Source organism: Atractosteus spatula, chromosome 2 (assembly GCF_055471065.1).
Source record: "Atractosteus spatula isolate fAtrSpa1 chromosome 2, fAtrSpa1.hap1, whole genome shotgun sequence".
NCBI classification, from domain to species: domain Eukaryota; kingdom Metazoa; phylum Chordata; class Actinopteri; order Semionotiformes; family Lepisosteidae; genus Atractosteus; species Atractosteus spatula.
In genome coordinates, this window is record NC_142707.1 from 77013758 (window position 1) to 77039701 (window position 25944).

The following is a 25944-nucleotide window of genomic DNA, read 5'->3' on the forward strand; positions in this document are numbered from 1 at the left end:
GAAATTTAAACAGAATCTAGTACATTTCAATGCATTTCTACTATTGTACAGAAATCCAAAGTGTAATGTAGCCCATATCAAGCCTTTTCTTTGAAGCCTGAACTAACAGATAATAAAATGATATATGGAGGGGTGAAATCAAACTTGTAAACTATTTTAGCTGGGTGTGTATGTATTAACATTTTACATTTTATGTTTATAAACAAGACAGAGGAATACTTAATAAACACACCATTCACAATCATTTATGAGTGTTTTACAATAAATATATTTACAAAAACTGCAAAGACCATGTACTTTAGAGAACCTTAAAGTTCACTTGAAATTTCACATTAAATTTTCAAGGCATTACTGTGCTTTACTTTGAATAAATAAGGACATGTATCAATATTTAAGTGTTAGGTAGAGCAAGTGTCTTAACCAAGCAAAGTTATTAATAGTCCTAAAAATCCTTAATTGATAGGTCAGTTGAGCACAAATTCTTTTTTACTATGACAGATTGGCCAAGAGGCTTTATAGCAGTGTTGAGCGGAAGATGAAACAGTAGAATCCATTTTGATGTTGTCAGCTTATTCTTCAAGGTATTCCAGTCCTTAGCAGAAACACATCGAAATCACTTTCGCACTGTTTTGGAAGTTGCTCTTGGGAGTCTGTTTGCTTAAAGTATTGCATCTTAACTTGTAGGATGATACATAAAATAGTGATAAATTATTGAGACATGAAGGTGTTTTCCAACAGTAGCTTTAGACGGGGCAGTAGCCTGGGACTGGAGAATTACTGATGTAGAGTAAATCCTTAAGAAGAATGAGAAAACTGAACCAAACGATTATAGACAGATAAGTCTGACCTCTGATACATGTGAGATTATAGAAATAATTATTACAACTAAACTAGAGGGTCAGGAAATAACAACCTAGGGAATAGTCATTATGGATTTGGATTTTGGATTTGGAAAAAGCAGGTTTTCCCTAAACAACTTGTTCGAGTTCTTTGTTTGTCTTCCATCACGATTTGATTGTGGCATTCTCAACAGCACCACTGACCGCCAGCTCATATTGGAGGTCAATGACAATAACCTTAGTCTTGTCACGACTAGGCTTAAGGAGTTCTTTTGCATCCATATCTTAATATCAGACACGCACGTGCAGAAATACAGTAGTAATACTATTCGGTCTTCTGGTAAATCAGAGTGCCATCAACATATCAGTAAAACCCAGTTTCATAATTGTGAATAATCTGACCAAGTGGCAGCATATCAATACTAAATAGAAAAGGTCCCAGCACAGAGCCCTGTGGAACACCCTGAGTAAGAGGGGTATCGCTTGAGGCACCTCAAGAAATAAAGGCGCTGCTGAGTCTTCTTCATGTTAGAGTCAGTGTTCACAGTCCAGGTTAGATCTTTAGAGATGTGAATTCCCAAAAACCTAAAGCTGGTGACTGTTTCCACTTCTGTTCCATCAATACTGAGTGGGCTGTGAGTGTGTGGCCTGTGTCTCCGAAAGTCCACTATTAGCTCTTTCATTTTATTTACATTCAAGTCGAGGTTATTGCTATGACGCCACCTAAGCAGCTGTACGACTTTATACCTGTAAGTGGACTCGTCATCATCGCTGATCAGGCCTATTATAGTGGTGTCATCCGCAAACTTAATGATGCGGTTGTTGCTGTGTCTTGCTGTGCAGTCGTGAGTGAACAGGGAGTACAACCTTGGACTCAGACAGCAGCCTTGTGGGGTGCCAGTGCTCAGGGTGAGTGGTGTTGATGTTTTATTACCTATTCGCCCCATTTTACAGGGATGCTGCGATTGGCAGTATCAAAAGATACAGTCAAGTCCAGAAAGAGGAGAATAGTAAGTCAACCCAAAACAATAAAGGAAATTAAAGCAATAAATCATCAAATACTCGCTTATTATACTGTAACTACAAGGCTTTTTGTCTGGTCACACTATGACTGAATAAGCTACCAAGAGAGCTGCCATTCCAGACTTTTTGCAAGAAAAGCCAATTTTTCAAATAGGACAGTAGTTGTCCTAATTATAATTGGCATTTATATAGATCCCAAAGAATCTCAATGTGATTGACATATCAAGGGGGCCCCTCTTCACCGCTGATGTGCAGCTCCCATCTGGTCTTGCTTAGTTTTGACTACAGGCTGGCAGAGCTGCTGAAACATGTCTGTGACAGCAGCAGACCACAGGCATAGTAGGCAGCAAATGGACAGAAGGCGGAGAAGCCAGCTTCCAGCAGAGGTGCAAGAACAAGAGCAGGGCAAAGGATTGGGTCTCATTTTTTCTTCCAGCTCTACCACAGAGGCATGTGAAGACCTTGTTCTCATGGCTACAGGAGAAGTAGTGACATATGGGTTATTGATACTATGTTTACGGGAAGGAATTGCATGAATGTATTGCATTGTTCAGTAGATGGAGAAAAGGCAGACTAATTAGGCATCTCCAGCGTTTTATTGGTGGTGGAGAAAAAGACTATGGGGTTAGGGTATACTGTACCTTTTCCATAAGACTGCAGACTAGAAGCAAATGGTCATGGGACTCTGGAACAAAGAGCCCAGCCAGGTCATTGTAGCTATGAGCAATCAAGCATGCAGTACAGGACCAAAGGCATCTGTCACCCTTTTAAATTCTTATGTTTTTTTTTTATTCAAAGGCTCACAACAGGGAAACAAACTCTTCTCACAGTGTTTCGTAAGTGTATCTAGTTTTCTACTGTATGCATCTCTTTGCATCTCCTTATCCACTAGGTTAAGTCTAGAAGTATTTTTCATGATAGAAGAATTGCAATCTGTGCAGGACTTACAGGAATCTTCACACACTTCAAGAAAGCAGATTGTTCCTATTCTTATCATGTATTCAGGTTTACAATGTGTAGCAGAAAAAAGCACAAGATGGTACCCTTTTTTTCCAATTAAGACTGCTTAAAAATCAATCATTAATCACATGAAGACTGAAGGATTGAGCCTATAAGGCAATTGTACTGTACCAAACTTTCTGAGCTGACCAGCTGTACCTTTGTTCAATGAAAGGTTAAGCCAGTAAACAACATCGATGCTGAGAGCAGAACAGAAGCACAGATCATAGCAAATGTTTGATGTTAAAATGCATCTCAAGAGATTTGCAACCCCAGGGTTCAATAAACAAAATCAGCTGGATATTGTTTTATTGTGTTAATGATTTTCAGGCCACTCAAGCATATGATGAACACAAGTCTTCAAAGGGTAACACAGTTTAAATCTTAAGTAAGGACTTCAATCCTTTCCATTTTTTTCCAATTAAGTAATTGTAGTCAATGATTGAGGTGTTACTATTGCCTTATTAATACACACCTGAAGAAGGCTCCACGGCCGAAACGTTGTGTTCTCTTTCTTCTTTTTTTCAGCATGGAATAAACCTATTACTTGTTCCTTTGCAGCCTACGCATGCTGACGCAGCTCCCCACCTGAATTATTAATAAACATGACTATTCTTTTCTTAGTTCAGGTGGGGAGCTGCGTCAGCATGCGTAGGCTGCAAAGGAACAAGTAATAGGTTTATTCCATGCTGAAAAAAAGAAGAAAGAGAACACAACGTTTCGGCCGTGGAGCCTTCTTCAGGTGTGAGGGTCTTTTCTTATACCACACACCAGTTTTTTTCAAAAGATTAAGATTTCATTCTTAAAAATCTCTTGCATTTATAATAATGTATATGATATTGTTTTTCTTATACTTTGAAGATGATTGATTGGTACTTAGTTGGTCCTCAAAGAAAGGTATTAGGCCTTATGTTATTACTTCAACAACCAGTGACAATAGCTGTCATTGACAAACAATCATTGTTTTTTCCAGCTCAGTATTCTTAGTTCTATTTTCAATTGATTATTTTAAAATAGACTAAAATGATCAGCCAAACAGTTCATGGGGTGGAATCCTTCCAGATGAAAAGCGCTATATAAATGCAGGGAATATAGACCTGACCAGGTCTAGTGCAAGTGTTCACATTACTCCTATCCTGGAGTCCTTGCACTGGCTTCCGGTCAAATTCCGTGTAGACTTTAAAATCCTCATTCTCATCTACAAGGCTCTGCATGGCTTGGCACCTCAGTACCTATCTGAACTATTATCGCCCTACTCCCCACCTCGCAACCTTCGCTCTTCTAATTCTGCTCTCCTTACTGTCCCCCAAGCCCATCTACATTGTATGGGTGACAGGGCCTTCTCCTGTTATGCCCCCAAGCTCTGGAACTCTCTGCCCAAGGATATCAGAGAGTCACCTTCTCTAAACTCCTTCAAATCCAGACTCAAAACCTTCTTCTTTAGGAGAGACTTTACTTAACTGGTTCCATTCTTCACCCCTCTGCTTTTCTTAGTACCACCATCCATGTCTCCTCTGTATATTGAAATTGTGTTTTATCTTGTGTATTCTTCTTACTTACTGTTGTATTCTTCTTATTTATTGTTGTTGTCATTCTGTAAAGCGCTTTGAGAAGCCACCTTTAAAGGTGCTATATAAAAAAGTTTTATTATTATTATTATTATTAACATGTATTAAATCAATCATAATTTTCTGACAATACTCCAATTGAAGGAATGGCAAGATGCCATAGATCATTTTTAAACAACAGGATTTAGTATACATTTTGATTTCACCTTTTTTTTTGTTTGGAATCTCAAAAATATTTTTTACTTCACAGCCCACCCCATCTCCTACTGCTGTAGAAGATTAGTAAAAGTTATCCTCAGCTCAAAAAACAAACTGGCCCAACTTCAAATACTCGATTGATTTACAGTAAACAGTAAGCCCCAGAGACAGCTGGAAACTTGTTGTTCGAGTTGTAGTTTGCTTCTTTGGAGGGGTAGAAAAAAAAGGAAGACGGAAACAGATGTTACCTTCTAGAAAGGTGTCTCCACCCACATAATAAAAGCTTAAATAAGAACTGAAAGGTTACAAATGCAAGGCCTTTGTGCTCAGTTAGACCATTTGGTTGATCGTAGTTAGTTGATCTGAGGATTTTGCCCAGCTCTTTCTTGAAAGAAGCAGGGATATCACAGCATGGTTAGGTAGCTTGTTCCACACTCCCACCACCCTTTGTGTAAATGCTTTCGCATTCTAATTCACCTCAGCTCTGTCACACTGTTTCGGGGAGTACAGCTCCCTAATGGTTCCCTGCCTCAGAATGAAGGCAGCCGTGGCCCGGGACGAGGTCTGGGACTAAATTCAGGTCATCGCACCACTATTACTGTTGCACCTGCATAAGGGGGCCAGTGTGCACTTTCCTTCTGAAATATGAGTTTTTTTTCATTCTGCCGCTTCTCACGGGGTAATTTATATTACGAATAGAATGGAAACTTTACATAAACCAGCGCAGTAATGCAACAGCTAATTTAATAATGCAATTTCATTAAAGCTAAATAATAATGCTGAGCTTATTCTATTTGTGCCGTTTGTTTATGAGACATGTTAATGATACATTAATGTGTGAAATCCATTTTGGCTATGTGATGAGCTTCTTTGTGCAGAATGAATAGAAAAGCATTACAAAAATGTGCTTTGTTTTATTTCTTAGGCTATCAATAATATTAAAGCTGTTGCAGCTTTAATACAGTTGACTAAGCACCACTGGCAGTACTGTGGGGATTAGATAGTCAGAGGATCTGTGTTTCCCAGTACAGCAGAAAACACCCTTCACCTTCCTAGGTGCCTGCAGGTTTGCTATGATGCCAGCGAGGGAGGTGCCTCTCCTCCATTTGGTGCTGAACCTCCTGTACAACACTGCAGAGCTCATACATCATCAGTACACGGATAGATCATGAGGTTCACCAGTCAGGAGCATCACTGCAGAGCTCATACATCATCAGTACACGGATAGATCATGAGGTTCACCAGTCAGGAGCAACACTGCAGAGCTCATACAGCGTCCGGACACGAATAGAGCATGAGGTTCACCAGTCAGGAGCAACACTGCAGAGCTCATACAGTGTCAGTACACGAATAGATCATGAGGTTCACCAGTCAGGAGTAACACTGCAGAGCTCATACAGTGTCAGTACACGGATAGATCATGAGGTTCACCAGTCAGGAGCAACACTGCAGAGCTCATACAGCGTCAGGACACGGATAGATCATGAGGTTCACCAGTCAGGAGCAACACTGCAGAGCTCATACAGCGTCAGGACATGGATAGATCATGAGGTTCACCAGTCAGGAGCAACACTGCAGAGCTCATACAGCATCAGGACACGGATAGATCATGAGGTTCACCAGTCAGGAGCATCACTGCAGAGCTCATACAGTGTCAGTACACGGATAGATCTTGAGGTTCACCAGTCAGGAGCATCATTGTAGAGCTCACACAGCGTCAGTACACGGATAGATCATGAGGTTCACCAGTCAGGAGCATCACTGCAGAGCTTACACAGTGTCAAGACACGAATAGATCATGAGATTCACCAGTCAGGAGCAACACTGCAGAGCTCATACAACGTCAGTACATGGATAGATCATGAGGTTCACCAGTCAGGAGCATCATTGCAGAGCTCATACACCATCAGGACACGGATAGATCATGAGGTTCACCAGTCAGGAGCATCACTGCAGAGCTTACACAGTGTCAAGATAAGAATAGATCATGAGATTCACCAGTCAGGAGCAACACTGCAGAGCTCATACAACGTCAGTACATGGATAGATCATGAGGTTCACCAGTCAGGAGCATCATTGCAGAGCTCATACACCATCAGGACACGGATAGATCATGAGGTTCACCAGTCAGGAGCAACACTGCAGACCTCACACAGTGTCAAGACACGAATAGATCATGAGGTTCACAAGTCAGGAGATTAATTCTCTCGATGGTTGTGCAAGCTGGAGGAGCCTGTGCACACTTATTCTCCCCTTGTGAGCACAGGTTTCAGTGTAGTAAACCAAGACACAGAGACACAATTAACAATTTTGAATCACATGGTTATATAATGCAGAACCAAAAGTAAAAAATATACAAGTTATTAATGTACATTTTACTTTACTTTTACTTTTCAGCGTGACACAACTTCTCATTGTTTCATTGCTGCTTGTTTGTTGAGAGAGCCTCTCTAATGTCTAAAATGGAAAGTACTTCGTAATTCAAATGCTTTGTAAATATACCTGTGTGCATTTCAGTCTTCAGGACCCTCATGAATTACAATCAGAAATTGGAATGGTTTTTAAAAAATAGAGAAAATACATTCCACATTGGTACTAGAACACAGAGAAAACATTTTGCACACTGGTTTGAGATGATAAATTCATTTTTGTTTATATCAATGGTTTATGCTGATTCTTCCTTTTTTAGTTGTGTAAAATTTTCAAGGTATCCCCTTATTTTTTAATGCTAACATGTAAAAAATAAACCTAGAAATCTTGAAACTGTAGTGGCAAGACTTGATTCTAAGAAAGAGAAAGAAATGCTCTGTATCTGATGTCAAATTTTAGAGCTCACAGTCATAGGAACTTAAAGGTCACAAAGCCATTTGACCATTCTAGCTTCTTTGGTTGCTAAGGTCACATTTAAATTACTGCCTACTCTATGGTCCTGTTCATTTAACAAAAAAAGTTTTTTAAGTACAAGATGGGGTCAGACCTCCCTCCTATATTTTGAGAATTTCTGCACTGGGAATTCAAAGACCATAAGGTAACAGTACACTGGCATCCTCTTCTTTAGGGATGGATATTATTTCTGTTAAGGACAACAGATCAGCCAAACAGACATTTTTGTTTGTGTGGGTTTCTTACAAAAGAGCTTATAGATACTCCAGTTTTCTAACCAGTTTGTTTTGATAAATTACTACCCCTTCATAAATTATTGTAATATTATATATAGCAAGATCTTTAATTATCTTTAAAACTAAAAGTCCTGGTATTGTCAGCAATCTTTTCTGAGTTCCTGGAACAGTAAACCAACCACAGCTGTTATTTCTCAGCATTGCACTCACTGAAGCATTCTGTTCATGACAGTTTTTAAACGCGATCAAAGGATTTTCATACGGCTCTTTCACAGGTAATTTTGTGATTGACAATACTATATGTATTTTCCTGGTCAGTGGATTTTAAATTACAACAGTGAAGCATGTCTGAATCTTCATAATAACTTTCCCACTTGAACATTTTTCTGCCATGAATGTCATTCACCATTGCTGAAAGGAAGTAAGGAAGATGGTTCTGTAGAAAAGATAAGCTTCGATAAACTGACTTCACTTTCTCCTCTAGCTGCTTATTTTCTTTTGTCTCCTGCAAACAATGAGAAAAGATCACTCAGCCCTTAAAATTAATCTTAACTGTGACTTTCTTTTACTGTCCGTTAGATGAGGTCTTTCCACACGTCCAATCCAGAGCAAAATTAAGTTAAACGACTGCGGGCTGCCGTGTGTGCAGTAACTGAGGTTAAGAAATGGGGGTAGAATAGATCAGCCTCAGTGGGAAGTTTATTAGAGCTGTATTCCTGTGCAGTCAGCTCAATGAGGTGACAGCTTTTCATTTGGATGGTCCTACTACAGGCCTTCTACTGATCAGTCCAATTAGCAAATTTCTTCTGAACCTTTAGATGAAGAAAGAGAACCGTGTAAGCGAAATAGTTAGCCTAAATATAATTAGGCTAACAATAAGCAGATTCTTCTGAGCTCTATCTAGAATGTGCACGTTTTATTTTATCCTGCTTATGCAGTGTTTGAGAGCAGCGCATCTGACACGCTCAGATTGCCTGCTGCAGTAAACTGGTTAGTAATCGCTTTTCTTCTGAAGTTTGGGGTTTGAGTGGATTGTCATAGGAACTGCTGCAGCACAAGAATAAAAGTTGTGAAACAGCGTTCACAAGCATTCTTCATACAAACAAAAACATACTGCTAAAAAATGTAGTTGTGTTTTATTACTGCGTGAATATATTTTAATGAATGACGTTCATGGCTAAAAATACATTGAAGGATCTCCCTATCAGATGAGTACATGAAAGCCATATTGTGTCACGGTCTGTGGATCAGCAGTGCGTTCTGCTTGAGTGTGAAGTCTTACCCTGTTACACAGAACAAACCACAGCTGGTGTTGATTTCTGAAGCTCTTCTGTGTCTTGAGCATGGTCAGCCTGTCTTCCTGCCTGTGCCTCTCCCTCTGCTGTAGTTCACTTGGGCAGATTCATGTCCTTCGAATCAAGGAAGCATGTGGAAGGAGAAGGTGTGAAGCATTTCCCCAGAGAACTTTGCATTGTCCAGTGCTATAAAAAAGGGAATTCGTAAAAATATCAGGAATGTTTTAATTCAGAGGGTCAGAGGACAAAATACCAATTTTTTTTACCTACTACTCATATAAGGCATTTTTTTCTAATAGCTGTGTATCAATACACACATCAAATACAGATGAAAATTAATAAACAGTAAAAAAAAATGGATCCATTATACAAAATCTGCAGTGAAAAGATAAGTCATCATGCCAGCTGGACTTGAGTGGATTGGGGGCAATTATTTTCTCCATCGCAGTGCAGCAGGGAAAGATGAATTGCCCACTGAGAGGATCCGGGTGTGGGCTAAGAGGAAGAAGGCACCCCTGAATTTAATCCTTAAGATTAATTGGACTCTCCAGCTTCAGACTACTGGAAGGTCACAGTGTTTTTCCTATTAGTAAGAGGTGGAAGAACAGCATAGTCCTGTAAGTCAGCCTTATGGTATTAATTTACCATTTCAGTTGGCGTGTTAAGTGAGACTGAAGCTTTGTAGCTGAGAAATCATCAGTGGGTGAGTGATCTGGAGAATCCAGACATGTAGTGAAATAACCAAGAGGTCAAATACTTACAGAGGTCGGGCATAGCAGTGTTAATTGCTGAATAAAGGCAGTTTTAGTCATAGGGCAGTGTTCATAAATGGTGGGTCACATGCTTATTCCCTGTGGGCTACGGCGAGACTCCTAATCAGATATCATGAGGAAATGGCATCTCATGTCAAAATGTAGTGACTGTAATTGAGAGGATCATCCAACTCAAGTGGTAAATATTCACTTTAGCTGGATGAGTGAGCACGTATTGCCAGGAAAAGCCATTTAGCCTGCTTTGTGTGGTTCATCTGGGAGGCCAATTTCAGTGGAAAAAAATGCTTTTTTGTAGAGAAGAAACTGTTCCTGCAACAGGAGAGCTTTTCAGCCTCTTTTATGGATTTATCAGTAAAAACAATATGCACTGGGCTAACTGCCATGGCAGGGAATCCAGAGTTGTCAGAAGAATAAAAGAGCTCACACCTAAAGCAAAGGCAGCACACTGCATCGTGAAGCATCGTGAAGCACTTGCAGTGAAACAAATAGAGCTGGACGTGTGTGAAGTTTATACCACTTTCGTTAAAACAGTGAAGTTTATGGAAACAAGACTGTTGAAGTGTTTGTTTCTAATTTGAGTTTTGAGATGGGAACCCACTTCAGGCACATGGTTTCTCACAAAATAAGAAACATTTAAAGTGCGTCTTTGAATTGGGGCAGACTCAGTTGTAGCAGTTCTCACTAGTTTCAGTTGCTTGTTTTCTGATGATGGCAACGCTGGCTTTAACATCTTATCTGATAAGATCACTTTACTGGCCATATACAGGATCTTGTATTAGGAATTTGTCTTTTTCGCATACTCTTAACTTGCTCTCCATGAGACACACAGACAGGGAGAGAAGCTTGGGGTCAGGGCGCAGGGTCAGACATTTATACAACACCCCTGGAGCAGCTGGGGTTAAGGGCCTTGCTCAGGGGCTCAACAGAGTAGGATTCCTCTGCCGGCCACGGGATTTGAACCGGCAGCCTTCCAGCCACAGGCGCAGATCCTGAGCCACTTTGCCACCACACTGCAGCTCCGCCCCAGTCTGCAAGACCCAGTCCAGGTGGCAAGATTGGCTAACTTTACATATTTAATTCAGTAAACATCTTAAATCTGTCGTGAATATTCAGCGCAGGATGCATATGTAGGACAAAGGTAAATGCATTTTGAGAAAGCTGAGAGTTTGGAGAAGGCACGTGAAAGTGGAGTGATGGATGTTTCACCTTTTGTCAGTTCAGCGATGGCACTGGAATTAACTTTGAGAGCCTCCAGCAAAACACTGTGACCCATCTGTCAGCAATACAGGGGACATTTTGCAGTTACCTTTTCAGAACTGGCATCTTACAAGCAAGCAATGGCTGATTTGAATCCATCAACTGTGGAGTCAGAAAGCAGGAAGGAGAAGACTGAGCTACTTGAGCTCTGAAACCAAGGTTTGGATCTCAAATCTCTCCTGATGTTTTGGAAGGGTTGCAAACATTAGTATGTGGCCTTGTCAGAAAAAAAGCCAAAAACACCCTAATTGCATTTTGCGCTATTTTTGTGGAATAGCTTGTGTGTCTTTGTGGCTTTGTGTAGCTATGTCAACAGTTAAGACCAAACAAGGCAAAAAGTTGTTGTTTGATCTCCGCCTCTGCCTCACTTAGATCGTGTCTGGAGCTGACTGACTCTGCTCAACACAGGCCCATTCTTCTCACTGAAATCTAAAAGAGGAAGAGCTGTTTATGACATTTTAATTAAGCACAGATGAGCAGAGATACCAGTTAACTGGTATTTAGAATTGTTTTTGTATCATCATTGCCTGTGTTGTAATTTTTCTTGCTGAATATTGATAAAGGTCATTATGACAACCGTCCTAGTAAATTTGATTTTGATAAGTAGCAGTGTTCCTAAAACATTCCCAAAAACTGCAGGTGAATCATGGCAAAAAAATGTTTGGGAACCACCGTTTTATGGTCTTAGTAAACCAAAGCTACCATCAGTGGTTGTGATTCTTGTATATTAAAAGCCTCACACTGAAAAGATAAAATGTACACACACATACGCACATGTATAGATTGATGTGAGATCTGGAGCAGAGCCTGTCAATTCTACCCCACCTGCTTGTTGCAGTTTACATAATTACACACCTGCTGCACTGGATTACTGTTCTCAGGCAGTGACATGGTAGGAGAATTATCCTGTTTGTCCTTAGACATGGTTATTTTTAAGAACCTCTGATGGTATTTAGGTTAAATAAAATTAACAACCTGTTCGATACTACGTCAGTTTAGTATAAACTTGCAATTTAAACCTCTTGGACTATTGCAGTGAAATTGAAGACGAAAAATAATGCATTAACTGACAGTGTTGCAAATGACTGAAAATCTTAGTTGCTTTAAGGCAGGGGTGTGCTTTCCAGTGTCCAGTTCCCAGACACAGTAGTCCTCCATAACCAAGACTGAACCCAGACTACTCCTGCTTAAAACTTTGCTCCTTACACTCGTTTGTGAAATGCTTACAAAAAAGTGAAATGGCGTTTATGTAATTGGCAAATTCTGTGCCAGTTGTCTTTGTGATAAATTAGCTGTGATCAGTGTTCCTCATTGCAAGGCAAAACATTTAAGAGGTTTTAGTTTTTTTTTAGATTTTATTAAGTTTCTAAGGCTTTTTGTTTTGGATATAGTAACACAAAGAGTCGGTTGCTCTATGCCTTCAGATAATCTGGAACGAGGGGGCTTGCAGGTTTCCACACTGAAGTACAGAGAACATCACCGATAACGCTTGCTTTGGCTAGAATATAGTACACAGGTACGCACCTGCTCTGCTGAATCATTCGGACCATTGCAGTGGATTAACGATTAACAAGAAGATGAACAAGAGTCTGCCTCCTCCGCCCTCACAGTGATGTTAGCCACACTTTCCTCCTCTCTGATAATTGATTATTTTTTTTACTTTTTTAATATTACCTCACCAGTAGAAACAGCATCGTGCTGACTGGTTCAGTTCTGTATTTGCTTTGCTGTTTGCTGACTGGACATTCACACCCTCCATTCCCTTCTTAAACTAAAGAGGACAGAGAGAGTTAAAGGGGAAAACTGCGAAGTCGGATCGCCCGTTTACCCGACTGTATGGTAAAAGCTGTGTGCCGGAGAGCAATGGGATCTGATGAGCTGCGGGGCTCACGTTCTGCAGGAAATCCCAGCACAGAAGGTACGTCTTTACACAGAGGGTTGTGAGAGACAGGAACAAATACCTCACCCATGCTGTAGACCTCAGTACCCCGGCTTCATTCAAGAAACAGCTGGGTGAGTCTCAGTGAGGTACTATTAAGCGGTACAGACGGGCTGAATGGCCTGTTCCTGTAGACAGCTGTCCTCCAGAACTTTGTACCTTCTGGTTCAGAAATGCGTGGTACTTGATACCCTCTGGTGCTCAATGGAAAGTCAAAGAATAAGCTGATAAATATTAAAGAAACATTATTTATTTTTTGGTTTCTTAAATCAAAATAATATTTTAAGTCTAGTAAATATAGAAATCAGTTCAAAGCCCCAAATTTAAAGTAAAAAATAATCAAGAATACTTGTATCGGTTTCCTTTATGTTTGTAAAAACAGTTAATGAAGGATGTCCTGTCAACCAGACCAATAAGCAGAATGCAGTCTGATGTGCTTCAGGTTTTTAGTGTGGGGCCATGTCAAGTCTTAAAAAATATCGTTTTTAAACACACCAAAAATCTGAAATGGGAGCAGTTTGCACTGCTTAACACAAAAAAAACAGAGAAGAGTATGTGTGCTGCTGTGATGTGCGCCGTTCAGACCAGATCCCTGTGGGGGAATATCATAGGCAGCAGCACAAAGACTATTGCTTTCCATTATGCCGAATTCCTCTGCAGTAGGTTGGCAGTGACTCATTTTGTGATCTATTGATTTATGGAGTATTAGCTCATGTTGTGCTGCCTGGTCTACCTCCGTTAAAAGTGATGGATTTTGCATAGAGAATGATTGCTTAACAGCCTCCGTGATTTGGGGTTCTGGGAAATGCCCGTCTTTATTTTATTTTTTTATTTATGTCTCATATCTCTGCAGGTGCCATAAAATACCAGTGAGACAGTTCTTTTTGGAAGAAATGACAGTTCTTGCGAAGTGACATTATATGCTATTGTCTGGAAAGGCATTATGCTTAAATAAAAGTCAGTTATGAGGTTCATCAGTTTGTAAGCCACAGAGAGCACTTTAATCTTACAGGTTTGCAACAGCAGGGGTGTACTATTTGAAGTTAAAATCTAGCCATGTTAGAGTATTTTATTCAATATAGAGGGCATATCTGAATTAATTTTTCAGACTAAAATAAAAAGATGATCTTTAATTATGGACTTAAATGTTAATTTTGCCCTTTTCCTCGACTAAACCAGATTAAAGATTTAAGGTAAAATACCTCCTTTCTCGTTTTTGTAAATAAAAGGAAATTTTGGAAGCTGAAAATAAAAATAGCCAAAGTATACTAATATCTCTGTATGTCATGGATGCTGTGTGACTGCTGATGATTTGATTCTGTTTAGGGTTATTGCTGTGTGCAAATGACACATCTTTGTATCTTTACACATCCTGTCCTTTTTTTCCCTAACTAGGTTCTCAGGCTGCAACTTCCAAAACATAATGCAGCTTTTCAAAGTTACTTTTATAATGTAATCTGTGACATAGAGTCGTTCTGTAGTAAATCATTTAGACAAGTTGTATTTCGAAACTCTGATTAACACCAACCTCCATTCTGAGGGGTGTTCAAAGAAAACCCGAGCCAATAAATCTGTCCCATTACCACCATACTGAGCTTCTAAATAAATAGATGATTCTCCACTGTTCCCTTGGCCTGTTATTTTTTCACTGGTTGCTATGTAGTCCCTGAGAAGTGGACCGCAATGGAAAATTCACCATGCGGTGTCCGAAAGCTGCTTCCTGTTTTTCCCCACAGAAACGGCCTTTCTTGGCAGCTGATTTCCATTTTAATAACAAAAGCACGACGTAGCAACATATAAAGGTGAATTCAAGTGCGCTGTGATGAGAAAGATGCACAGTTCTGTAGAAAACAGATTAGTTCATGCATCTTGCATTCCATCTGCCCATTATCAGATAACTACAGGTTCCTAGTGAGAGCAGCGGCATTCTAAAACCTGTGGAAATATAGCGTGCAGGGCTGTGCTGCACTCTGGGTAGGAAACCCGTCAAACACAAGCACGTTGGGACAGCATTGACCAACCCGGGCTAGACTAAGGGGCCGAGGCCAGAGCACCGGGAGAAAGCCCACACACACGCAGGGAGAACATGCACAGAAGTTCCCCTCAGGCTGGAATCGAACCCAGGACCCAGGAACCGTGAAGCTGCACCGGCCTCTGCCCGTATGAAATCATGCGCTTTCTGCACAATCCATCCTCTGACTGTCATTGGGCATTCAGGCTGCATTGTTATGAGTTTGATACCTCTGTGTTAAATTTTATCTGTCGCATAATAAAAATGTCAGCTGAGTTTTAAAAGGAATCAATTATGTTTCTTGTACCTGTCATGGTACAGCACATGCCTTAAAGACTAACCCTGTGATTAAAATTGAATGGATTAATTTGAGAAAGCACAGTGACTATTGAAATATAATTATCTTGGAAAGTATGTTGCCAGAAAGCAAATTACATCAATACAACCAAGCAAGACAGTAAAGATAATGGCTTTTTTAATGATTTTTGTATAATTTTAAAAACGGTGTCTGCAAGTGATGTGGTTATCAGGTTGTGACACTGTATATTGTAATGATAACATATTGTAAAGTATAATCCTTTTATTCATGAATACTGGGAATACTAATTTATTCAGGTATGGATTGTAAATGTATTATAGTTTTTATAGATCTGAGAATATTATTGACCTTTTCCTATATCTATACCTATATCTTAATTCTCCTGTAGCTGTATCCTCAAAACTGTTGGGGTAAAAACAGTTTTGCAAAATCTTCGATGTGCATTACACGGTTAAACTTTAATGATATATTTACTAACCTCCTAATATTGATCTCTTTTTCTGAAACTGAACTTCCATTTCCAAATTCAGTTACTAAGCTGCTGTTAGTGGTTTTGTATATTGGCCCCGTGTGTTTCATCAGTAGTAAGGCCCACAGGAGCCGAAGCACTTTGAACTAGGTCACCAGAGAAGAATTATCTTGAGTAAAGACGTGTGCCAAGAGCATTAAAGAAGAATCGAAATGTAAGATTGAATTCAGAAGGTAGAAGGAAACCTTTTTGTCTCTCTTCTTACATATTTACTAAATCATTAAATTAGTGCAACGAATGTTCTGTGACTCAGAAAAGGATTTCTCCATTTCTGGAAAGAGTGCTAGAAGAATTAAGATGGCAAGAGATGGTTGATATTTTGCATATTGTTCCAGTCACTTGCAGGTCACACACACATGCTCACACAATTTTAGAGACACCAGTTAAACCAGCCAGCCAGACTGGTGAGAGGCAACAGAGCTCCCAGAGAGAACTCACATGCCCACAAGGGGAACGTTAGCCCACGCCCAGCAGAGACAGCAGTCTAACTGCTACGCCACCATGGAGCCCAGAAACAAAAATATATTGTGTTTTTTATCTTTTGTAATATGTTTTTTTTTCTCTAGAGCTGTTCAGCACTCTGTATTAACACCATTAGGCATTACATTTGTTTTTACAATTATCTGATCAGCGTAGTGTTTTTGGATATGGAGATTTGCTTTTAAGCTTCAATTCGACTGTGGTTATTGCTGGGGTTGTTACAGAGGAACGTTGCCACACTCTCTAATGCTGCAGTGCTTACTCTTTATAAAAATGTATGGCAGCAGTCTCTTTCGCTCAGTGTCCTGATTGCGCCGAATTGAATTCTACACATCCTGCCCTAAATTTATGTCCATGTTAGAGAGCATTTCATGCAGTGCCAGATCTCTCTGTAGTGAGACTCCTCTCAAGCAATCTTTCTTAGCTCTGTCATCCTTGCATTAGGCACTATTATGTATATATCTCCTGGTGATTCAGTGTTTGCAATAAAACCAGAAACAAGGCACGTTTTTGGAGGTTTATTCTGTTCAATGATGTATATGGACGTAGAGTTTTGCATTCTCATAAGAGCTTTGAATATTTACGTTGTGTGCATAAATATTTCTTAACCATAGTAATATTATGTGATGAAGTGCCGTGGATCATATCAATGGGGATCAGCCCTAAACAAGAGCAGCCTGTGCCTGTTAATAGGGACACTTTTCACACACTGGACCAGCAGTGCCCTGCAGGAGCTCGGTGTGCCCCAGACCCAGACACTGAACTGGGAGGTCACAGCGTGGAGATCTGTAGGTAGCCCTAATTAAGAAGAAATCCCTTGTCATATCCTGTCGGTGCCACAGATTTCAGGTGTCCTCACTAGGCTAACAGATAGGAGAGGAAAGGGGTGGAGGCATCGTCGTTTTACCAAGTTAATATGCTGACTAAAGAAAAATGCGAGTTTGGGCTGTAATAGCCTTGAAGTGCCCTTTCAGAAATGTCTCCCAAAGCTCTTCTTCACTTTATCTTCTGCATGAGGCTTCATAGCTGTGCAATAAAAATCTAGAAAGAATAAAAAATAGATATGTAATGTTATAAAAGAAAAATGTGACATTTTTTATAGACGTTTTGTGTAATAGGCGGCATTAATTTAAAGTTATTGTACAGCTTTAGTGCTTATTGAAAGAAGAATTGACTGGTCTTTTCCAGCCTGTTAGGTGCAGAACATGTGCTGTCGAGTTATTCACCTCGGTCCAGCCTGGAAACCCATGCTTGTCAGTCAGTGCACTTGTAAATCTGCTGGCTTGCAGTGCACAGAATCACCCATTGTATGTGATGGGCTGTCATAGTCCTGAAACACTGCATGGCGGAACAAGCAGGGGGATCACATTTGCACTGGATGAATATGCAGGAGATTACCCAGGCTTGCGGTTCGTTTTCTTTCAGCTTTTATACGCAGAATTTCCCCCCTGTCCTGATTTCCGCTATTATTGCATATTTGGCACACTGATGTTTTCAGATCTTTAAACAAAATCTAGTAATAGATAAAGGGAACCTGAGTGAATAAATAACACTTATTATTATTATTTCATTTATTTGATAAACAAAGTTACCCAACACCCATATCCCCTGTGTGAAAAACGAATTGCCCTCTTACACTTAATAACTGGTTGCGCCACCTTGAGCCGCAATAACTGCAACCGAACACTTCCTGTAATTCTTTCACATCGTTGAGGAGGAATGTTAGCCCACTCTTCCTCACAGAACTTCTAGTTGGATAACTTTGTTAGTTAAATAATTAAAATAAGTTAAAAAAGTGTTATTTGTTCACTCAGGTCTAATATACTTTATCTAATATTAGACTGTGGTTGAAGACCTGAAAACATTCAGTGTAAAAAATTTGCAATAATAGAGGAAATCCGCATGGGGGAAAATACTTTTTCACTTTTCAAATACTTTTTTTGTAGATAAACGTTGTAAAGCTTTTGAGGGATGCCTAATGTTTTTTTTACATTTATAGTAAATGTCTTGCCAAGTTTCCAAATATTACAGGCCAATACTTGTAGAATTCGCAAGAGTGCAAACATATTGGGATGTTCAGTGAACTAGTATTACTTGATGAACATCCGCTGAGTTTAGCAGGTGCAGTGACCACAAATTCTTGGCCTCAGATTTCATGACTTGTAAAGATATATTAAGCTGTTGCCTTTTTGTTCTTTGTTCTGTAAAGTGACTGAAGGGCCGATCTTATTATTAGGTTACAGGGATTAAATTGCTTTGATTAAGCCACTCAAAGACCACTATTCAAGATCATTATGAGGAGCTCACAAAACAAATAGTGTCTATAAGAAGGATACCCGAGACATTTGTTTCACGATGAAGTTGAGTTTTTTTTTCTTTTGAAGCTGTTTTTATCAATTGCTTTTATAAAGGATGCTTTTATATTTGGATGGATACAAATTACAGGTCAACTGTTTCAGTAATTTGCCATCAGATATTTTGTTTAGCTATATTTTGGTTCCAGTTCTATTCTGGAGGTGGATTGAGGGTGAAGAATGTACTTTTTCTTCAGTCTCGGTCTACATTTCTCGATTGTGACTCAAGCGATTACCTTTCCTTCGGTACTGATGCTCATCGCCCTCTTGTCTTTCTCCTCGCCCCTGAGTGTCGCCACGGTTCGGGTTCGAGCTGGCTCCCCGGGGGTGATGTCGCTGTCAGTCTGGGCCTGGACCCAGAAGCGGAGTCGCATTGCGAGTGTTAAACTGACTGTTCGGCAAAAGTGCAGAGCAGCTGCCATCATGGTCATTTGTCTCAGTGAATCAAGAAAGAAGCCAATAGCGATAAAAAAAAAGCTTTGATCTCTTAAATATTGTAAGCTGACATTGTCTTTGACATCACACATAAGCATTGTGTAGCTGTTATGTATTGGTAATGTACTGTTGGAGGTGTACCTTCTGGTATAAATGATTATAAATGATTGTGCAAAGCACAAGTGCTAATAATGTTTAGTTTCAACAAAAACTTTGAAGTACATTTCAGAATAAAAAAGTGACATTTAGAGGTGATATATTGTGTTGAGGTTTAGATGTATGACTGTAAAAGGGGAAATCGTACTTTGCTGAGAGAACATTTCGGTTTAGCAGAGTTGGACTTTGGAGGTAAAGGCATTATAAATCTACAGATGTTTAAAGAGAGGGCCTTAATCACCCATTTCTAGTCTTACATTACCATTGTCCTTATAGTTAATGGCCTCTAGGGAAAATAACTGCAGGCCCTTCCTGGGGTGTTGAGTTAAGGACGGGCATGGTTCATGTGCTTTACTGCGTGCCTGGTTTAATAAGACCTTGCCAGTGCAGTGGAACAAGGATTGGTACACCAAGCAGAGACTCCACTGGGGTCACAAGGTGTCTCCTGATCAGTGACACAGGGAGATGGTTAGGGCTCTGGCTGTCTGCAGCATCCATAGGGAACTTCGCGCGGAGTATTGTCAATGTTGGGCACTTCTCCGTAAGCTTGCAGAATAATTCCTGTTCTGTCCTGCTGGGAGCTCCAGTCACAGGCAGCAAAGAAAGCAATACATCTTGTTAAGTGCTGTGTACAGTCCTATCTGCAAGTGGAACACAAAGGGCTTCTTGGCTTGCTTATTTTGACAGCTTCAGTAATATAGTACGTCAGGAATAAGGGTTTATGGATAAGGTATTGTTTTCTTTCTAAATGGATTTTGACTTATTAAGTTTACGTTTGTTTGCAAGGCACATGAAAAAATCACCTAGGCAACTTCTATTTTTTTAACAATTTAGATTTCGGATATCCTCTAAATCAGAACTATTCAACCTTCAACCCCTCCAGTCTGCTCCATGATATGATTTTGCTACAACCAACTCCTAAATTATTTGATTGATAATTAGCAAGATCAATTTAGCAATAAAGGAACTGGTTACATGGTTACATGGAAGCACAGTAACAGAGCAGCCTTCAGGAGCCACAGGTGTGAAGGGGTGGTGTAATCAGTGGAGTGCCACAGGTTTCTGTGCTGGGACCACTGCTCTGCTTCTCTTATATAAGTCAGTGAACTAGTTAGGGGTGCAGATGACTCCAAATTAGGAGGACTGGCAAACACTGCAGAAGGAGCACATTACATGTATTCCAAAACAATTTTTCAATTTTTTTTGGCTATTTTGCATGCAAGTACCAAATATATATAAATATATACAAAATTTGAAAGCTGACACAAAAGAGACTCTTTATGAATAAGACTTAATTGTTTATGGTGACAAATATTCATAACATTTACGACTCATAGACCATGTGGGGAAGGGATTAAAAAGGGAATCAGAATGCTGGGATATATAATTAAAAGCATAGGATTTAAATCAAGGGATGTAATATTAAAGTTGTGTAATGCACTAGTGACTCATTTTCAAGAATGTGTACAGTTCAGTCATGACGACACCAGAGCTATTGCTGCTCTAGATTCTGTGCAAAGAAGATCAACCAGATGGATTCCAGTGCTTAAGGGAAGGTTCTACACTCAAAGGCTGAAGGAACAGAACCCTTTAGTCTTGAATAGAGAAGATTACAAGTGGACATGATACAATCATCATCAAGGACTGACAAAGTCAACCTAGCAGACTTCTTCAAAATGAACAGTGAAACATGAACCTGAGGTACGTGTGGAAACTGCTTGGACATGCATTTTCAGTCAATGAACAGGAGGCACTTCTTTACCCAAAGGTTTGTGGGAGTATGGAACAAGCTGCCAGCCATGTTGTTGAAGCCGATACCTTGGCTTCTTTCAAGAAATAGATTAATGAGATCCTTGGATCAATTAACTACTAACATATAAATGGGCTAGATATGGAAAAATAGATGCCTTTTGTTTGTAACTTTTTGTTATGTTCCTATTCATGTTGAGTGAGTTGCTCTGATCCAAACCATATGACTTTTCAGTTTATATTTGTCTTGATATACTGTAACTGCCCTCACTTATTTTTTATTCTTCCCAAGAAAGAATATTCATAGGAAAAATGCTGTAGCTTGGTAATTCAAGTTGGTTGTTTTTTGAAAGTAATGGGAATGTAATGTGTTCTGCTTTAGTTAGTGGCTGTTAACCAGTTAGATTCTCCTGTTTTATCCCCAGACATTGAATAAAAACAAACCTCAGGAATTCAGCACATGTTACGCAGGTAGGATCTAGTTTGTCAGGGTCCTGTGCCATATTTACGATTTTTGATGGCATCTTCGGGGTGGCAGGTCAGAGCTGCTGCCTCACAGCCCACAGCTCTGCAGTACCTTCTGTGTGGAGTTTGCATGTCCCCCGCAGCCTCTGAGGTCTTTGCCAGATCCAGCTTCTTCCCACAATCAAGAGACGTGTTAGTTGTCTTCTCTTAGTTGCCCTACATGCCCTGCCTTGAGCCCAGTGCCCAGTGCCTCCCAGGATCTGCTAATATTGCTTCTTGATGTTGGAAGGATGGATCAAGGGCATCCATGGATGGAATCCGAGATGCTTCGACACTGCCGTTTTCTCAAACCTCCGCCCCTTACAGGTGTCACAGGACGATATCTATGATATATTGCGATGGACTTGGCTGTGGCAAATCAGAAAGTACAGTTGCTCACAAAATTGTAAGACATGATAACTGTAATAAAGACCCTAATTATGTGCATTAATTATGAAATGTTTTGATTTGCAATCCTAGTTCAAAATAGACAAAAAAAATGTTGAGTATCAGATTGTAAGAAAGTAGTAGGATCTAGGAATCAAACACTGGGTATCATGAGATGTATCATTAGAATGCATTTGATTGGACTGAATAATATTAATTAAGATAAGGCGAAAGAAATCATGGTCTAATAATTTGCTTCATTTGGAAATAAGTAGTTTGAGAATAATTTTAATTTTTTTCACATCTTCAACCCTCTTTAAAATATGAACTCTAATTATTCTACAGAATGTATATGTTTTGCTTGTTCTTTAAATAATTGGAAGCTGAAAACCTGGACTCTTTTTCTAAACTTTTGTGCTAAGCTGAAGTTATGATTTCTCATTTAGTTAAGCCCTTACAAGTTAAAATTGGAGTGTGCTGCAGCGATTCAAAAAATTGGATTTTCTGAACGTGGTCTAATTTTTTTCTCCAGTTATACATTCTTGCAGTTTCTCTCAGAAGTGTTTTGTGGTACACTATAGGCACAGTGGATACAGTGTCCTCTTGGGACTATACTCACAAATAGAGCTTTTCTGTATTTTTTACAGTAAACCTAGCACTAATATATGAGTCATCAAATTCACATGCTGTATGTGAATGTTTCATCTTGAAGTTTTTTTTCTGCACAGTACTTGTATCTGACATCTTTTTAAAATACAGAAACATCCTCAGAAGGCAGGAATTTCTGTCTTGTTTGTTATCGTTATTTTCCTGATTTTTATCCTATTCATGACATGAGTAAGTGATTGCTTGGTTGTAGCTGAGCGACTGTCAAGTATTTTTGGTTAAAAATACCTCAGAGATGTTTTCCTAGCACTACAATCTTGGCACCTCCCCCTACAATTCATTGCACATGTATTGCACATGCTTTTGCAAGAACACTGGTCACATACAAAGCACAAGTAAACAGTTCTTCGTTAAACAAACAGCACTTCCTTGATAATGAGTAAGGACCTTTTTTTCAAAAGACTGTAAATAAATTGAAAAACGACGATCAGTGTGTTTTTTATTTGGGAATAAGACGTCAAACCAGAGACAAATAAATCAAGCAGTATCACATTGTAAGATGTCCATACAGAAGTAGGTCTCATTTATCTTGTTTCTGACATGAAATGTTCTTTTCTTAGAGGAAAACTTTTTGACAGTCTGCTCCTCCTTTCACTTTGCTTAATAACAGCTTCCCTCTGATTAAACATGTTGAAAGTTTCTGTTAACTGAGATTAAAGTTGTCAAAGCCATTTTGTGTGCTGATGAAATGCAGGATGCAAAACAACTCAGGACACTCCCCGGGCTGTATTTAAAGATACAATCTTATCTATGCTTTGCAGGATCTCAGTTATCATCACAGAATCCTGCAAACATCATTCACAAATACAGCCCCCTACAGGAGCTGTATAGAGCCAGATACAGTGCCATAACTGTGCACAGAACAGTTAAGATGACACCAGCTGTGGTGAAAGTAATCCCAAGGATCGCTTAGGGATTTCAGATTTAAAAAAGCTGCTGTCGCTTGCCTTCGGGATGTGTCTCTGAAGTGGCTTTTTTTTTTTTAAAAGAGATTAAGTTACAGTACATACAGTGCCCTCCATAGGTGTTGGGGCAGTGAAGTCAAAATTGTTGCTGTATACTCAAGCGCTTGGCTTGTTCTTTGCCAAGCCTCTGCTGCAGCCATTTTCAATGGCTGTTTGTTTTGGGAGGTTTCCGTCTTTAAGCTCCTTGTCAGCAAGTGAAATGCATGTCTGATTGGATTTAAATCAGGAGATCGGCTTGGCCAGTCCAAGACTTTCCACTTTCCCCCGATGAACTCCTTGGTTGCGTTGGCAGTGTGCTTGGGGTCATTGTCTTGCTGCATGATGAAGCCCCGGCCAATGAGTCTGTCGGTCTTTTCTTGCGCACTTCCGAAGTCATTCTGCTGCCACCGTCATTAGTTACATCATCGATAAAGATGAGTGAGCCAGTCCCAGGGGCGGCTGTGCGGTCCCAAACCCTGACACTGCCTCCACCCTGTTTCGCTGACGAGCTGGTGCTGTGGTTCACCTGCAGTTTGTTTTCTTTCTCCACACTTTCACCTTGCCATCACTGTGGTGGGGGTTGGTCTTTGTCTCATCTGTCCATAACACTTTATTCCAGAGCTCTACTGGCTCACCTCTGTACTTTTTATCAAATTGTAATCTGGACTTTTAGTGCTGATGAGAGGTCTGTGTCTTGCAGTGTAGCCTCTTCAATTCTGCCGTCAGTATCTCCTGCAAACAGCAGATTGTGATACCTTCACCCGTGTACTGTGGAGGTTGAAGGTGATTTCAGAGACAGCTGTTTTGTTTTTCTTCACAGCTCTGATCATTTTTCTGTCATCAGCTGCTGTTGTCTTCCTCTGCTGACTTGGGCGTTACCATTTGCTAAGTACACCAGTGGTTTCGTTCTTTTTCAAGATAATCAGGATTGTTGATTTTGCTGCCCATTTTTGTGCTATGGCTCTGAATAAAATTCTTCCTTTCTTTCAGCATCCAAAGTGCTTGCTTTTCTTTCAGGGACAGTTCTCTAGTCTTCATGTTGGTTTAGATCTGTTGACTCCGAGGGGAGCAGAAAAGGCTCAGTCCAGCACCACATGTTCTCAGCTCTTTTGTGTTGCCCAATCAGCGCCACAGGAAACCCCTGACCAGCCCATTGTCCCAATACTTACACTGAACAAAAGTAGTGTTATTATTGTAAAACGGTACAAGATATTGTCTAAATACAGAAGTACCCAGAAATAAAAGGTGACATCCTGTGCTTTCTTCTCTAATTCATCTTTTCATCTCAAACCCGAATTGCTTGAGTAGAAAGCAAAAATAGCAGTTTTCATTTAGCTGTCGCAGTACTTAAGAAGAGCACTGTAAATCTTTTAAATGTTTTTTTTTCTTCCCTAGGTGTACAGAAAGAAAGCAGTGGAGCTTGGAGAGAAGCTTTTGCCAGCCTTCAAAACCCCCACCGGCGTCCCATGGGCCCTGCTGAATTTGAAGAGGTCAGTTCTTAGCTGCTGCTTCTCGTTTTTACACTGGTCAGCCACCACTGTTTTCATATTGCTGCCTGTGCTGCTGCACATGCTTCTTTTTGGATTAATGACAGCACTACGCAAGCACTGAGGATCCTCCTTTGTTTTAAGAATGGCAGTATTTCCCCACGACACTACTGAGTTTTGTGTAATTTTGTGTCTTAGTGCTAACATTATAAATATCTTTTTGCAATCTTTATTTTGTCCAAATACAACAGTGCTGTTGAAACACACAGACTTTTAAAAGTTTGTGCTTTAAGTGTTGGATGTGTTGCATCTGGAGAACCTAAAAACAATAAACATTTCTTTCTGGAGAAGTAACTGAAGTTGGATAGTAACTGTTCTGGCAGAACTCCGAACTGCTACTTGCTGTATTTATTTTATGGGCCAGTTCCTATCACAGTGCTGCTCAAGTGTAATAATGGAAGATCATCAAACTAAAACATCACTTTGCTCGTTTTGTACTTTTAACCACGGAGTAGTAGCCGAAGCATCTCAATTTGCTGAAAACTTAAAGTGCATTATGTTTATCTTAATCGTTTATTCCATCACGTTTTTTAAATATCTTTAGGATTCAGCAGACAGTTGGCAACCGATAATTATCTCATCTACATCAAATTCATGTCATTATCTTTGGACACCCACAATTATTTAATGGCATATTGATCAAACCTTCTAGTTCTGTACTGTGTGCTTCCTGTTTGTCAGAAGTCAAACCCTGTAATTGCAACAGATGTACAAATTTACTATAGTTAGCAGTTCGTGACGATTCTCAGCAATTGTAGGATTTTTCTTCCACTGTATATATAGGTGATACTACTGCAGATATTATTGGAGTGGTCGTGCTTTAAATCTCAAAGAGCTAATGAGTGCTCTATCA

General features: G+C 39.8%; 1 protein-coding gene across 1 annotated transcript in view; it reads left to right on the forward strand.

The window, feature by feature from the left end:
* The window catches only part of man1a1 (mannosidase, alpha, class 1A, member 1), a 191910-nt gene that overhangs the window by 111536 nt on the left and 54430 nt on the right, over nucleotides 1-25944 (forward strand). The window contains exon 5 of the mRNA XM_088929712.1: nucleotides 24940-25034. Coding sequence (XP_088785838.1) covers nucleotides 24940-25034 — 95 coding nt within the window. The remainder of the gene's footprint in view (nucleotides 1-24939; nucleotides 25035-25944) is intronic.